Source organism: Amphibalanus amphitrite, unplaced genomic scaffold (genome assembly GCF_019059575.1).
Source record: "Amphibalanus amphitrite isolate SeventyFive unplaced genomic scaffold, NRLGWU_Aamphi_draft 000357F_arrow, whole genome shotgun sequence".
Lineage (NCBI taxonomy): Eukaryota > Metazoa > Arthropoda > Thecostraca > Balanomorpha > Balanidae > Amphibalanus > Amphibalanus amphitrite.
In genome coordinates, this window is record NW_024881851.1 from 209024 (window position 1) to 225230 (window position 16207).

General features: G+C 52.5%; 1 protein-coding gene across 1 annotated transcript in view; it reads left to right on the plus strand.

Moving 5' to 3' along the window:
- Positions 1–16207, plus strand: part of LOC122389410 (hemocytin-like) — a 36561-nt gene that overhangs the window by 12675 nt on the left and 7679 nt on the right. Inside the window, exons 24-55 of the mRNA XM_043381413.1 lie at positions 39–177; positions 522–717; positions 1038–1162; positions 1558–1729; positions 2105–2268; positions 2499–2732; positions 2964–3072; positions 3241–3341; positions 3749–3892; positions 4307–4418; positions 4917–5014; positions 5189–5360; positions 5558–5608; positions 6071–6128; positions 6502–6620; positions 7011–7207; positions 7745–7971; positions 8202–8320; positions 8547–8743; positions 8868–9110; positions 9326–9424; positions 9658–9870; positions 10004–10139; positions 10698–10872; positions 11246–11409; positions 11663–11926; positions 12359–12609; positions 12999–13210; positions 13450–13675; positions 14031–14187; positions 14367–14491; positions 15406–15522. Coding sequence (XP_043237348.1) covers positions 39–177; positions 522–717; positions 1038–1162; positions 1558–1729; positions 2105–2268; positions 2499–2732; positions 2964–3072; positions 3241–3341; positions 3749–3892; positions 4307–4418; positions 4917–5014; positions 5189–5360; positions 5558–5608; positions 6071–6128; positions 6502–6620; positions 7011–7207; positions 7745–7971; positions 8202–8320; positions 8547–8743; positions 8868–9110; positions 9326–9424; positions 9658–9870; positions 10004–10139; positions 10698–10872; positions 11246–11409; positions 11663–11926; positions 12359–12609; positions 12999–13210; positions 13450–13675; positions 14031–14187; positions 14367–14491; positions 15406–15522 — 5116 coding nt within the window. The remainder of the gene's footprint in view (positions 1–38; positions 178–521; positions 718–1037; positions 1163–1557; positions 1730–2104; positions 2269–2498; positions 2733–2963; positions 3073–3240; positions 3342–3748; positions 3893–4306; positions 4419–4916; positions 5015–5188; positions 5361–5557; positions 5609–6070; positions 6129–6501; positions 6621–7010; positions 7208–7744; positions 7972–8201; positions 8321–8546; positions 8744–8867; positions 9111–9325; positions 9425–9657; positions 9871–10003; positions 10140–10697; positions 10873–11245; positions 11410–11662; positions 11927–12358; positions 12610–12998; positions 13211–13449; positions 13676–14030; positions 14188–14366; positions 14492–15405; positions 15523–16207) is intronic.

Here is a 16207-nt window from a genome sequence, read left to right on the forward strand (position 1 = left end):
CACTCCCCTGTAACGGCTATGCGTCTCCTGCCCGGCAGCCTGTTCGGCGACCAGAGCGTGCTGGGCCTGGCGCTGGTGGTGCACGCAGGGGAGGACGACCTGGGTCGGGGTGCACCCGGCTCCGGCACAGAGCTCACCGGCAACGCCGGACCGCGACTGGCCTGTGGCGTCATCAGGGTTAGTCGGCGACTGTTCAGTGGTCGGTGATCAACTACCAATGACCGCAGCCTGACGGTGGTCATTAACTCATTACCACTAGCTACTGGGTGACTGATCACCATTGGCGAGTGATCAATCACCAATGGTCGTTGATGGTCAGCTTCTCGACGAATTGATCAGGGGAATAACTGTAGGACGTTGGTTAGCTTTGGTAACTTGGAGTCCAAATGAATGATCTGTCACATCCTAAGCAATCACAGGCACTCCCCCAGCCTACAAACCACGACGACAGATGACTATTGACCGGTCAGCGGACACTCAGCCTCCGGGCGCATAAAAAGTGACCATATTTGTGCCCTCAGAGAGCGTACGACGTCAGCTCGGGCGTCGGATTCTGCGCGGATAACCAGGTGACGGACGTGCGGTGTCGCACCGCCGGCACCCACCTGCGTCCGTCCGAGACGGGCGAGCGGGTGCGCTGCTCCGTCTCTGAGGGACTAGTCTGCGACTCGGACTTTGTCTGTCAGGACTACGAGCTGCAGGTCCTCTGCGACTGCTGTGAGTTATGGGACGGTCGCTCTGGATGCGTACTAAAAGGCAAGGGTCTGGTGACAATTGGTAGCTGTGATAAGTGAATTGATCAGTCTGTGTCACTCTAACGTCCGATGTTCGTTCTTGATTTATAGCGCTGGCTCGCTGACATCTGTGACTAGTGATTTCGTGTCATTCCTCTTCCCTGTGGTTGCACCGGGAGATGATTATTGTAATTGTTTATCTCGTGTCACTCCCGGCCTGTAGTTGGGACACATACCTTAGTAAATACACCAAACAGTACCCCGACTGTAACCTAACACCCAACCACTTGTTTGTTTGTGCAGCTATCCAGGCGACGGAGGAGCCTCCTCCCGTGAGCACCACGCCGGCGCCGACCCGGCCACCCAGCGAGTGTGCCGACGGCTGGACCGAGTGGATGAGCGGCCACACGCCCAGCGCCGGCGACTGGGTACGTGGATACTCGCCTAGGACTCGCAGCTGGTGGTAGAGCGCGTTGGCATGCTTCTTTTTTTTGTAATGTTTGTGTGTAATAGAATGTTTTGTAATGCATGTAGCTGACAGTTTCAGTCCTTTCATCAGTTACCATCCGCCTGAGACTGAATGTTTGTTTGTTTGTTTGTTTGTTTGTTTGTTTGTTTGTTTGTTTGCTTGCTTGTTTATTTGTTTGTTTTTTGCGTGTCTAACCATGCTCATTCATTTGCCTGCGCTGTGTGTAGCTGCAGTATAATTGTGCTTAAGTACTTTTTTTGTTCGAAATGGATGCTTGTGTGCAGTGCAGCCAACTTCACGTGCTAGCTGATCCGCATGCCACAAATGCACGTATAACGAGTACCTTCCTCACAGACGGACACTGAGGATGCGCGCCAGCTGCGAGAGTCACACTCGTTCTGTGAGGACCGTTTCATCACTGCGATCGAGTGCCGCACCAGGCTGGGTCAACAGGACGTGGAGAAGACGGGCGCCGGCGCTATCTGCAACCTCAACGCCGGGCTGGTGTGCTCGGACGCCCTCGGATGTAAGATACTGTTGGGCTGGCCGTCAGTTCCCAATTTATGCTCACTAGGTTTACACTAGGCTACACACTACACTAGCTGGTGTAGTAGTGTGTTGTGGTACGTTAGGTGTGTCTTGCATGTATGCTTTTTTCTATCTGCTTTTGCACGTTCATTATAAGCCGCTTTGAAAACTGTTTGAAACGTTTCTAGCTTTATTGCTTTGGAGATGCACTTGCATTGGAGCGAATATTTGAGTAGACAAGAGGTCATACGTTAAACACCCAACTCGAAAATTCAACTTTTAATGAACAGTTTAGGGTACATGTATTACTGTGCTATTCGCGCTATTGCTAAGTCCAGTAATTATTCTCTGTAACAAGCGAATCCTGTTTCAGACTGTCCGGATTTCGAGGTGCGGTTCTTCTGTAACTGCGACCACGTGAAGCCGCCGTCAGTGGTGCCCCCGGTGGCTGACGAGAAGTGCTCGCCAGTGGGCGCCATGTCCCCGCACCTGAGTGACTGCCACAAGTTCTTGCAGTGCGGCGCCAACGGAAAACAGGTCGGTCACTGGCGGGACCGAGTCACTCGAGTCTCGTACGGTCGCCGATTTCTGCAGGCTATTATGTACTAATTCGTGGCAGCTATTCGGACGGCATGCAGCCAGTATGTTTCGAATGCAGGATGACAGCTGCGGTGTATTTGTGTATGCTGATGACTTTCCGTCGCGTCTGTGCCCCCGAACCCTGCCCCTACGCTCTGCGGTTGGTGTCACGTTGTCGCCGTCCGCAGGTGGAGATGAGTTGCAGCTCGGACCTGATGTTCCACCCGGGCAGCGGCACCTGCGACTGGCCAGCCGAGGTGATCGCCGTGCGGCCAGAGTGCGACGAGGACCACGGACGCTCCATCAGCAGTACACCGCCGCCGGGTGAACACTGTGACGAGATTCACCCGGTGCGCGCCCACCCAACCGACTGCCACGCCTACTTCCAGTGTATCCGCGTGGCCACCGGCGAGCTGACAGAGGTACTGAGACTGGGAGACAGGAAATCGGGTACATAAAGGATATAGAGGGGTAAAAACAGAGAGATAACCTTCGCAATGTCGGAATGAAAAAGGTCGACAAGGCTAGGTCACTGTATTAAAAACTTAACATGAAAATATAATGCCCCCGGTAAGAGGGGCTACGTAATTGTGCAACCTAAATTTGGCATGGATTTAGAAATAACAGCGTCATTTTCGGATGTCTTGTTGCAGATCATGCAGTCCTGCGGCAAGCACATGATGTACAACCCCAAGACGATGACGTGCGACTCCGTGGCTAACGTTCGGGCGCTGCGGGAAGAGTGCGCCGCCGCTCCCCCGGGTCAGTGCAGCCAGTAGCTACTAGCTGACGGCGGGTACTTCCCGATAGTGCCTGAAATGTGATGTGATGGTGTGTCTCTAAAGACGTATCCTTTGGTACCCAGTGTCTGTCCCGGCTCAAGGCACCTGTGTAGTTCGCATAGTGATCGTCCGTCCTTTTCTCTGACAGTGGTTTGCCCACCAAACGAGGTGTACGATGACTGCAAGATCCGTTGCGACCAGCTCTGCCACTACTTCGACGGCTTCCTCGAGGCACAAGGATTCTGCAAGGTGAAGGAGCTAGACTCGTTGTAAATGTGATGTATCCAACATGTTGAATGCGGTTCACGTGTTATTGCGACTCTTCATCGATATCTATGCTGGGAAAGGTCGGGTTTATAAGAACGGTCACCCCATGTAAATAATTTCGCTCCATAGTATTTTAACTTCTCCGGTGCTTGGACCTTGGGGTAATGGCAGCTGTTTATCTACGAAATGAATGGAACGTAGCATGTGCCCACCTTTTTACCAATATTGTTCAATGTGAAATCGAATATCTAAGCTTACATCGTTTGGTGATATTTGAATAATGTTATATTCTATCGACTCTCCATTTTTTTTTTTATCGCTTGCCCAGTTTATTTGCGTCAGGCGTGAAGGGTGTGAAAGGCTGAACGTGTCCGCCGACTGTTCCCCAGGTGAAGGACGCCTGCAAGCCGGGCTGCCGGCTGGCCGGACTCGGCTACCGCGGCTGTCCGGCCGGCTACGTCTGGATGGACGACGAGCGATGCGTGCGCACCTCCGAGTGCAACTGCCGACTGCCCAACGGAAAACCGCTCGGCGTCAGTATACAATCAACGTCCGTCCCCCATCACCAGATCCACCTGTACTACTTTGCCTGTTGACCCTGGTCCTATATGTACTACTCGATGTTTCTTTGACTTAGCTCTAGAGTTTTTTTTTTTTTTTTTTAGCAACCGCGATGTTAGTAGTGGCCATTAGATATTACCCAACCTAGAACTTTTTCGTCATGATGTTAGATTTAAAAGAAGCCCTAGCTACCGGTGGCGGGACGAGGGCTCAGGTAGGCTATGGGGTGATGTTTCCATTGAAGTCGCCGGCCTAGAGGGCACGCACCGTTTCTGATGATCCAGTCACCGTATGGTGTCTGACGTCTGCGGCTGACCGGTGTGGACCGTCGGTGCACTGACGGTCGTTAGGATCACCTGCTGACGCTGCTCTGATGTCGCTGACAGCCGGGACAGGTACAGACGGCGGAGGACGGCTGCACTCAGATGCAGTGCGTCGATAACGCGGTGGTGTACGACTCCAGCGGCTGTCAGCCGACCACACCGGCGCCGCCGCCAAGTGAGTAAAACTATTACTATTTTATAGTATAGTATAGTAGTTAAACTATTATATAATACGATATTACCAACGAAACCCATCTCGGTGCCACCGCCCGTGAGTAATTTAGAACCAACGGAACCCCGAAAACCTGTACCAACATTTCACATGGTCAACTTACGCACCAAATACTTTACTTACCGCGTCCGGGACAGCAGTGGTTACTGGTAACCGGCACCCGTGGTAACCGGAAATCTTCTAATCGTTGAAAGGGTTGAGAGCGTTAGCTACTGAGACCGATATTACATTAAGTGCATGCGTCCATTTAACGCTGAATCCTGGACAGTGGACAATGCAAGTTCTTGTGTGATTGGAATGTCGGCAGTGGTAATGTTATGGATTTCACGACTATCCTGTTCGTTCGAAACGTCCACTCTCATGCAGAAGGTGGCCGGCGTTTGCGGCTACGTGGGAGTGTTTGTGTGCGACTTTAGACTGACTGAGTTTCTGCGCTGGCAGACTGCGACCTCTGGGGCGAATGGATCGACAGCACCAACCCGACGGTCGGCGACTACGAGGCCGAGATGCTGCCCTGGTGGGAGAGCTTCTGCGACGAGGTGGGTCTTCGAACCCCGCTGTGCTTCTTTGGTAGCCTCAATGGGATACCGGCTGTCTATTCGATAACTACGTATAAATATAAGGCCAGTATCAGCTGGGGATCAGGCAGAATATATTATGCGATCCGTTACCGAGAGTGTGCTAAACGCACCCTGACCTGGTATCGTCTGCAGGGTTACCTGAAGGAGATCGAGTGCCAGGTGGCCGACACGGGCGCGCCCTACGATACCACGCCCGACGTCGGTGTCACGTGCAACATCAACAGCGGTCTGGCGTGCAACAACAAGGCGCAGCCGGACGGCCGCTGTCACAACTACCGCATCCGCTACTACTGCTCCTGTGGAGGTGGGTCGGGGCACGACCCTAGCACTGCCGCTGAAAACGCTGCAGTTCAACTCATCCCGTTCACCGCTGGGGCATTCTGCTGAGTGCTGACATTGTACTGTGTGAGAAAAACGCCGGTTTTTCGTTATTCAAGCTGTTTGACTTGAGTGTTACACACATAAACGATGGTCTGATCCGTTTCATTCGTGTCGTTACAGTGGACCCGTCTATTACTACGCCAGCTCCTGAGACGACGCCGACTCCGACTGGTGAGTTCTGTCTTTACTGGTGCAGGGATGGACGCATAAATGACAGTGTTTTACTTTGTATCATAGTGTCTTCTAATGGTTGCGGAAGACTTGGCTACGATTGAAGTTTCAAACAAGCTTAAATCTGAAATTGATTATATTTTCGTTTTAATGCCTTTAATCTGAACGGTGGAAGAAATGAGAATGAGTTCTGGGCCCCGGTTATCTACAAAGCATAGTTTGTGTGATTCCACGGACCTACCACCCGACCTGTATGGTATGGTCACATACAGGTCACATCGCCGACCAGTCGGGTGGTAGACAGATTCGTGGACCGTGGTAGGTCCGTACCGTACAGCTCTCGCCCAGCTCACATTTCTAATACGCATAGAAATCGTAAATAATTTAACGTCGTTAATGCAACGTTACCCGACTTTCTCCGGCTATTTGACAACATTTATTAATTCGCACTCGTGTTTTCAGAGGCTACGACGCCAACCTACCCGACCATCGTACCTCCCGAGGAATGTGATGTGAAACGGTAAGCTTTTGTCCGTTATAGCTTGGAGCAATTCGCCAATTTTAAGAGTTATAGTATGGATTGGTATTGTGATTGACGGTTCACGTAAGCATTGGTTAGGACTTAACAGAGCCAAAGTGCGGCTTCAATCTATAAATGACCAGCTGCTTTTACTCTCCTTACATTACAACCACATCCGAGATAACTAGATGCGTTTTTTTTTTTGCGTACAGCCAGGTATTCAACATAAGGCTTAATGGCTCTGACCGTTGTAGGACGATTTTCGAATGTGACACGGTCGAAAATTGCCCAGCTTTCACTCTGTCAGGCCCGCTGCAGTGTCTGCCGTTCACCGCACGAATGTGACGGAGCGTGTCACCCACCTCTTCGGCAGTTTCGTTCCGCTGGTGTACGGAGAGGAGCCGCTGCCCGACTCCAGTTTCACAGCGTCGAGTTCAGCCTCCCCAGAGGCGGCGCCGGCCTATGCCAAGATCCTTGGCCAGTTCCAGGACGGTGGGTGATTGGGATAACGGTCTCTTCTCTACTCAGTGTCCAGCTTATTTACCAAACACGGCCTTTCTCATTATGCAGAAGGAAAGTTACACTTCCATCACACTGCCGTCTGGCTCACTTCCGCCAGACAACGGGAGAGCCAATGTACATGGTGCCTTTATTGTGACATTTATCGTTTGCGTGCCCCTGATACGACTCCATTGGTGATTTGCTGACATGGACCTTCCAAATACTGAATTCCTAATCAGGCACAGCGGGATTTTCGAATTAATGACTGCTAGTGCTGACAATATTCGTTATGTAAGTTTTTTATTAGGATGTTAAGTTTAGGCCACATCGAACTCTGAACTTACACACTGACGGCTGACGGCTCTCTATCTGGTCGGTCAGCGCGCCGCTCGTGGATGCCGGCCGAGGACAACCAGCGACAGTACCTGCAGGTCGACCTGGGCTCACCGGAGCCCGTCTACGCCGTCAAGGTGGTCGGCAATCCGGCGCTGAAGGCGGCCGTCGTCAAATTCGAGCTGTGGATCAGCGACGACGGCGAAAACTTCCAGCCCCTCACCAACCAACGAGGACTGCCGCAGGTGAACGACTCTTCCACTCGCTCTCGCTCTGTCTCCTCTCTCTCTCTCTCTCTCTCTCTCTCTCTCTCTCTCTCTCTCTCTCTCTCTCTCTCTCTCTCTCTCTCTCTCTCTCTCTCTCTCTCTCTCTCGCTCTCGCTCTCGCTCTCGCTCTCGCTCTCGCTCTCGCTCTCGCTCTCGCTCTCGCTCTCGCTCTCGCTCTCGCTCTCGCTCTCGCTCTCGCTCTCGCTCTCGCTCTCGCTCTCGCTCTCGCTCTCGCTCTCGCTCTCGCTCTCGCTCTCTCTCTCTCTCTCTCTCTCTCTCTCTCTCTCTCTCTCTCTCTCTCTCTCTCTCTCTCTCTCTCTCTCTCTCTCTCTCTCTCTCTCCGATATACGCGGGATGAAATAATTATACATCTGGTAGCGCTCTGTGTTGTTATCTTGCAAAACTAAATACCAATAAAGAATAGCATTGGCATGAGCATTGCTGAGTGTACAACGTGCATGTTTGCAATAATTGCTTATTTTTCGTCGCTGATTTACGTCTGACACTGTTGCACAGGGCCTGAAGTCGATCAGCGCGCTGGCGGATCCCCAGCCGGTCATTCTGCCCACGCCAGTGACGGCTCGCTACGTCCGCGTGGTGCCCAAAACGTGGCAGACACGCATCGCCCTCAAACTGGAGGTGTTCGGCTGCAGCAAAACCACGGAGACTCCGACTCCTCCCACACCTACTCCCACCGTTATCGTCACCACTGTGGAGCCGCCGCCGCACTGCGACGAGCAACAGTGAGTGTGCCGGCGGCCCGTGGACGAAACGGACTGGGCAATAGCGTGTGCTACTGTATCTGCATCTGTGTGTATCTGTGCTCGTGACCATGGGCCTGCAGCCGCATATGTGAGGATTCTTTTGCGCAACTGTCGCAGCGTGTAATATGTAATGGCCAGGAACGCCACACAGATTGAGGTGTAATTTGGGCGACAATGAAGGCGTTATCACAAATTGGCCTCGTTTCCAGGTTCATCTCGCTGTTGTACGGCGACGACCCTCTGCCAGACTCGAGTTTCTCCGCCTCCAGTGTCGTGGGACCGGCCATGGCGGCCAAATACGTCAAAATCAAGGGATCGGCCGACGACAGTGAGTGATGAAACCACTGGCCACAGCTCGGTATGGGAAAGACGAGTGGAACACAGAGCACAGAGCTAACGGTGAACATTGAACACAGCGCGGCACTGAGTGACAATTTAAGTTATGCATGCGTCGATGATGATGGAATGTCTTTATTGAAACAGGGCACAGTCTGCCGTTTATCTTGCGCATGTCGCTGCTCAGGAGTTACCGTTTATTTGTTGTTTGTTTGCAGAGGTGCGCTCGTGGACGCCCAGCAACAACGATCAGAACCAGTACCTCCAGGTAGACCTGGGCGCCGTCCAGCCCGTGTACGCCGTCACGGTGATGGGAAACAAGGCCATCGCCTCGACCGTCACCGAGTTCGAGGTGCTCTACAGTGACGACGGAACCATCTACAGCTACGCCGTCAACCAGATGGGACAGCGAGCGGTGAGCGATGATCTAGGGAATCCCAGTTGTACTAACAATGAAATAGCGTGTTACGTTTTGGACATGTGTCTGATACGGTCGGTCGCTGGGCTGGTGAGCACGGTCGTTTTGTTATGTTCGGCAGTCTCTCCGTGCTGTGGAGCCGCTGAGCAGTGCGCCGGGCAGGATCATCCTCCCTGTGCCATTCGAGGGCCGATACGTTCGTATCCACCCGACCGACTGGACGACGCGCATCACCCTGAAACTGGAGCTATTCGGCTGCAGCGAGGCCACGCCCACCGAGATTTCGACCACGCCCACGCCGCCGCCGCGCTGCCTCGAGGAGATGGGACTCGAGAACGGCCTGCTGGATGACTCACTCATCACGGTCAGTGTCGGATCAGAGGAGTGGATTTCCGAGATGTGATGACTCGTCGTGAAACTCCCATCAACAAAATGTTACAGGTAGAGGAAACTTAGCGAATGCAAACAGCAGAGTAAAACGTTAATAGAAAAATAGGGCACCATAATGTAACGGACCATCTTTGGCTATGCAAGCCGATATTTGCAAGTGTGAACTCACGTCACCATTTTTTTGCGCAGGTGTCGTCGGAGCTGTCTCCCGAGCACGGCGCGTCTGCTGTGAGGCCCGGAGGCGCCGGCTGGATCCCCAAAAAGTCCAACAACAAACAATACATCCGGGTGAGTCGAGGTCGCTTATATCATGCCGCTGAGCATGTGTCATCATAATCAACAGCAACGGCAGCAGCATCAGAAACAAATTTGCATTTGTCTCATGTCACTCCATGAATTGTTGTCTGATTCCGTTCGTAGGATGTGAGGCTTCATTGCCAATGCATGCATATCCTATCTATGACGATATAGGGGATCATTCAGTCATGTGACACGCAAACCTTACCGCCCTTTCCCCGCAGGTGGACCTGACAGACGAGCGCACGATAGACGGCCTGATCACCACGGGAGTGCTGGTCAAGGGCCAGCCGGTGCCCGGCTACCCGGGCCAGTTCGAGCCCGACGAGACGCGCTCCATCGGATCGTACCGCGTGCGCTACTCACAAGACGGTGTCAACTGGATCTGGGTGTACAACAAGAGCGGACGCGTCAAGGTGTTCCCGGGTCACTCCGAGGTGAGGAAAGGATATACTGGGCCGAGTTAGATTGAGTAAGCAATCCTCCATATAGATGTAGATTTTTTGTTGACCGACGACCATTGAAACACGCCGCTTGGAAGCTGGCTGACCGGCTGTGCTCGATTGGCAGAGGACGGCGCTGTCTCCGATGCAGAATGTGTTCGAGCAGCCCCTACACGCCCGGTTCGTGGAGATCGCGCCGGAGACGTGGCCAGAGGACGGCATCGGCGCCACGGTCGAGGTGCTCGGCTGCTACCATCCCTACCGTAAGTACCGACTGCTGCCACCCGTACCGTAAGTACCGACTGCTGCCACCCGTATCGTAAGTACCGGCTGCTACCATCCCTACCGTAAGTACCGGCTGCTACCATCCCTACCGTAAGTACCGGCTGCTACCATCCCTACCGTAAGTACCGACTGCTGCCACCCGTACCGTAAGTACGGGCTGCTGCCGTCCCTACTGTAAGTACCGACTCCTGCCGCCCGTATGGTAAGTACCGGCTGCTGCCACCCGTATCGTAAGTACCGGCTGCTACCACCTATATACCGTGCCGTACCCGTGCGCCGAATCGATGATCTTATACATACATACATACATACATACATACATACATACATACATACAAAATAAGATGTTTTGGTGTATTATCGGGATGAATGATAAGCAATTAAGGTATGTTTCTGTAGATTCCCGAGCATTTCTGCGTGTTTTAACATTGCGGAACATCTTCATGCTGTTAATTTTCTACGATGTTCTTAATGATCTTCAATTCTACTTAGCTGTAGATACTGCTGAATTGAAACGTATCCTTACCATTGCGCAGCTGCTGTGACGACTACGACGACCACGGAGGCGCCGGACGTACCGTGTCAGCTGTGTCCCGGCGTGCCGGCGACGGCTCACGAGGGCTGCGAGGAGTGCGGCCCCGAGCGGTACTGGAACGGTACCGGCTGTATCGCCGGCACTGCGCTCTGCCCATGCTTCTACAACGGACGGGCGTGAGTAGACAGTGGCGCACCATCGGGGGAGGGTCACTCATGAGCAGAGTCCTTGCCATCGGTCTACTATAGCAGAGAGCTGATATTACGTTATTCGTTCGTTCATTCTTTCGTTCAATTGTTCATTTTTATTTATCATTTAATCACCAATGCACTGCGCACATAATATAGCTATGCATAATTCCGTGCGTGCTATGCTGTATTTCCCAACCTAATTGCGTCCGTGGTAAGACACTCCTTGACCGTCCTGCCAGAAAGAGGAAAGGCTACGTGCAAAACTGCTGCATCCGATGTTGACTCAAAGAGCGAGTGGACTTCACACGGGTACCCACCGCCGCCTAACTATCGAGTTAACTCTTGCGTTCTGTCTCAGGTACGAGGTGGGCTCGCTGTTCGACCTCTCCAACTGCCAGGAGTGCGTCTGTGGGCTGGGAGGCGAGCGCACCTGCGACCGCAAGGACTGTCCGCTGTGCGGCGGGAACCTGGTCTCCGAGCTGTCCGAGAGCTGCGACTGCCAGTGCAATCCTTGCCCCGATGGTAGGGAGGCCGGAGGGTACCGTGTTGTAGGGTGTGCTGTCTGACTTTCTTTGACATATGATAAATTAACTTATCGCTATTAAGAGGTCGCATGCACTCGCCAAGTTTGATAAAAATTTAGTTGTAATCAAACCCTTTTCTGTGCTGAGATGGTTTGCGTAACCGTTGTCCCTCTCCGTTTTCGGGAACTCACCCGGACCCAGCGGGTTACATGTGCGTGCGTTCACGTGTGCGTCACCTCCCCTGCTCTCAGGCACCCGCATCTGTCTGACGAGCCGCACCTGTCTGGAGGAGGAGAAGTGGTGTGACGGCGTCAAGCAGTGTCCCGACGACGAGGGCGACGAGTGTGACGAGACCACGACCACCACGACCACCACCACCACGACGCCGGCGCCGCTGCTGCCGCAGTACTGCACGCTCAAGGGCAACACCTTCAACACGTTCGACAGCGTCGAGTTCAAGTACCAGATCTGCCACCACACGCTGGCAAAGCGCGAGGGCATTTTCGACGTCACTGGTGAGTGAGCGGGGTGATTATGATGTCAATGGTGGAACGGTGAGATGGTGCCGTCACCGATGAAAGAGCGGGATAATGACGTCTTTTAGAGAGCAGGGTGGGAAGAATCGTTCCGTCGTTCCGTCTTATATCAAATCAGCTATGGCTTGCCTTCTCAGTAGCTGAACACTGAACAGAACACTGAACAGTAAATGCGTTTCATTTGGCATGCAGGCATGCACGCATGCATGCCTGCACGCATGCATGCCTGCACGCATGCATGCGTACGGACGTTCATTTGGTTTGCGAAAAAAAGACTGAAAATGTTTCCGATACTCCACCGATCGCTATACGTAATTAGAAGCTCAGGTTCAGCTGATTATTTCTATATTTTAGCCTTATCCACATTTACGACCTCTGTAGTAACTGCCCGTATGTCTGTGTGTCGGACAGTTCACCGCGTGTGCAACTCCGAGTGTCACCGCGAGGTACGCGTCACCAGTCTGGGAGAGGAGGTGACGCTGGTGCCCAACGTGGGCGTCCAGTACGGCGGCTTCTCCTACGACCTGACACAGGCCAAGTCGGTGCGCTCCAAGCTGGACGCGTTCGACATCAGCGTAACGCCCGGCGGCAGCATCCTCTTTAACGCGCCGCAAGTCGGATTCGCCGTCATCGTCAACAACATCGGCAACGTCGTCGTCGGCGTGAGTTTTCACCCCAGGATAGCATTTTATTTCAGGATAGCGTTTTATTGTGTTGCGTGCCCGTGCGTAGCGTAACGCATGTTTGAAGCGATTTCGTTCCTGTTCATCAGCAGTATACATTGACTCGGAGAACAGAGGGGGTATGACACCCTAAAATTTCGTTTATCTACCTTTTAATTGTCTTAGCCTGAAACGTTATGTCTCGTTTTCCATGCAGTTTTTATCGTTTCCCTCGTCTATAAAAGTTTAACTATTAAAGTAGACATTGGTTTTCAAAAGTATCATATAAATTCGCTGAAAGTCAATTATGAAGAACGAAACCTGATGCGGAACGCGCCATTTTTCATATATTGAAACTCGTATTTCACGTCATTCCCTTCCTTTCACAGCTGAATAACAAGCACGCCGGGGACGTAGAGGGCCTGTGCGGTGACTTTGACGGTAACCGGTACAACGACAAACACAAGCCGGACGGTACGCTGGCTGTCTCCACAGCCGAGTTTGGCGACAGCTGGGCACTGCCGGGCGAACAGGAGACCTGCGAGCCGCCGGAGAAGTGTCAGCACACTCAGCAGGCCTTCTCCATCTGCCAGAAAATCAGGTAAGGCGGGCGGCGGCGTCCTACTCCTACGCGCCATAGCCAGCCGTGTTCATAAGATGATAATCCAGTTATCTGAGGAACCATTACTTATGGTACTGTCTGCTGCTAGTTAAGACACTACTGGAAGGTTCCTAGACCTAAGTTTGCCTTACAATCTATTTATTTGTGTTGCAAGCTATGTGAGCAGTCCATGTGTATGCTCCACGCCCCTGTACTGAAGCATGGATTTTGGTGTGCAGGCAGGAGCCGTTCTCTCGGTGCCACATGGCCGTGCAGCCCGACTCGTTCATCTCGTCCTGTCTGGAGACCACCTGTGACTGCCTGGACGCCGGCAAGGACACCGACAAGTGCCGCTGCGAGGCGCTCACCACCTACGTGACAGAGTGTCTGAGCCTGGACCCGGCCATCGAGCTGGACTCGTGGCGTACCAAGCACCAGTGTCCGTCCGACTGTCCGCCGGGAGAGGTAAGTACTGAGTACCAGTGTATCTTCGACTCTCCGGCCTCCGCCGGGAGAGGTGAGTACCAGTGTCTCTCCCACCAATGTCCCTCCGAACTGTCTGCCAGGCCCGGTGAGTATGAGTAGTAAGTATCAGACAGGCGGGATAGTCGGCTGGTCCATTGAGCTATGCCAGACTGCTGACACCGTCCGCCGGACGAGACTGCTTTGGAGCTACCGTGCGATAAAGACGAGCAATGATATCCACTTGGCGCTTTCAACACGGTTATTCGTGGATATCGGTGTAACAATTACCCCTGTTCGCCTTTCCTGATGTGTACAGAGACTGTTATCATTACCACTGTGTTTCCATCACCCTCAGGTATACCGGGATTGCTACCGACCGACCTGCGAGCCCAGCTGTAACCACCTGGATCCCTGCGACATCCTGCCCGATATGTGCTTCAGCGGCTGCTACTGTCCCGACGGACAGGTGCGCAGCGACGGACGCTGCGTCGAGCCCGTCGAGTGTGACGACTGTGAGTAGCAGTAGTTTGTTTATCTTTACGATACACACAACATTGTAGTCTAATTAGCGTAATAGGCACATTGAACTGTGTAATATCAACCAAAGACCAATAAATTTTGATCGAAAAAATGGAGGCTTATAGCTGTGGTTCTCTAAGTAAAGCATGCCCTAACAAGGATTGATTTACAGGCAAGTGCGCCGTTTATCCTGGCGGTGGCTTTGAAACGTTCGATAAGAAGGAGATCATCTTCAAGACGAACTGCTCGTACCAAGCGGCCGGACGCGATGAGCCAAACGGAAAATACAACTTCAAGGTAAAGACGAACTTAACACGTGCATGCTTCCTTTACCAAGTCGTAACCGAAGTTTGTATTCAATAGCTAAATACCAGTATAACGCCTTTTGGGGCGACTAACGGAGCATGCGAGAGGGTGAGCCTTGCACGTGCGAAATTTCGAGGGGTACCTCCAACTGACTTGTGCACGGCACCCTACTAACCGGTCTCTAGCGATGTGCCAAATTTGAGCACAATCGGCCCAGCCGTTCTCGAGATCTGGAAGCGGCACCCTGCACGTGCGCACGTGCAAAATGGGTCCCAACTGACTTGTGCACGGCACCCTACTAACTGCTCCGTAACCGTGTACCAAATTTGAGCGCAATCGGTCGAGCCGTTCTCGAGATCTGGAAACGACCCCTGCACGTGCGCACGTGCAGCAGCACCCCAACTCTGGCACATGGATATGCATTGCCTAGTGGGTGCCTACCTACATGCCAACTCTCAGCTCAATCGGCCCAGTAGTTACCGAGATATTGCAACAATTGCAAAAGTGACACCTCTTCGTTTTGCACGTGGCACGTGCATAAGGGGTCACCCACATGCATCGGGAATAGTGCAATACTTGGTAGAAGGAATGAAGCTACCCTACAAAAATTACCGCATGTAAATCGGTCAAGTGGTTGCTGAGATATAAGCCTCGCAAAAGCGTGACCACGGCCGGCCGGCCGCTCATACTCAGAAATTTCCGTTAATCTAAGGAAAGACTACGCTCGCTTCGCTCGCTCCGTAATTATTCGGTGATGTTTATCTATTGAAAAACAAATATGTGTTCCCTGGCAATTTTGCAAATATTCATTCCTAGCATCATTCAGTAGACACTGGAATACTGACTGAATTGAGACGGCGCGACTGGTTGACCTAACCGCTTGTTGTGGCGTGCCCGTTACACAGGTGCTGGTGGACAACGCCAACTGCCACACCACATACGACGGCCGTGTGTCGTGCACGGATGACGTCCGACTCGAGTGGGCCTCGAACGTCATCCTGCTGCAGCGCGCCGGCGATCTGGTGAGCACACGCGTGTTAGGGATTAGGGTATTAGGAGACGTGTATGGGCTGTTCACCGCCTTTCAGCACGTTCTTGCTATCGCACTGATGGACGAAAGCTTGTCATGCAAAATAATAAGTCGTGCTACTATATTGTTTTATATGGTTATTTATGAAAGTGTTTTTGTCGCATCTGACTTGCAATAAGTTTTGAATTCGCTTTTGGGAAGGAAAAGAGTTGGTGCGTGATGCTCCGCTTTTGAAAATGTGTGTTTAAAGTAAGACTAGCCGTAACCGATTGTTCAACCGTTTCTCTGAACGAATACTTTTTTAAAGACTGTGTAATGTAATGCTGTGTCGGTTACCGCACATTGGTTAAATGCTGATGCTACACAGTCAGCCTGTGCCCAGTCTTTGCTCGGTCCGGCAATGTCCTTTCCTATGAAAGCTTTGTCCAGACGCTTTCCTCCAGACAGCGTTGCTGACCTTCACTGCATACCGCGGCACTAGCGGTCGGGGTCGCGAGTGCAGCCAATGAACCAAGTCCTTGGCTTGGACTGCCGAGATTGGACACCCGCTGAGCGTAGAAGAGAAGTCTAGAGCTGAGTTCCGCCTCGAAGTCCTCCGCCTCATCCCTCGCCTCCCTTCCAACGCTGCTTCTCCGACACTCTCAAACATGAACACGCTCCACACCAGTCCAGCCACA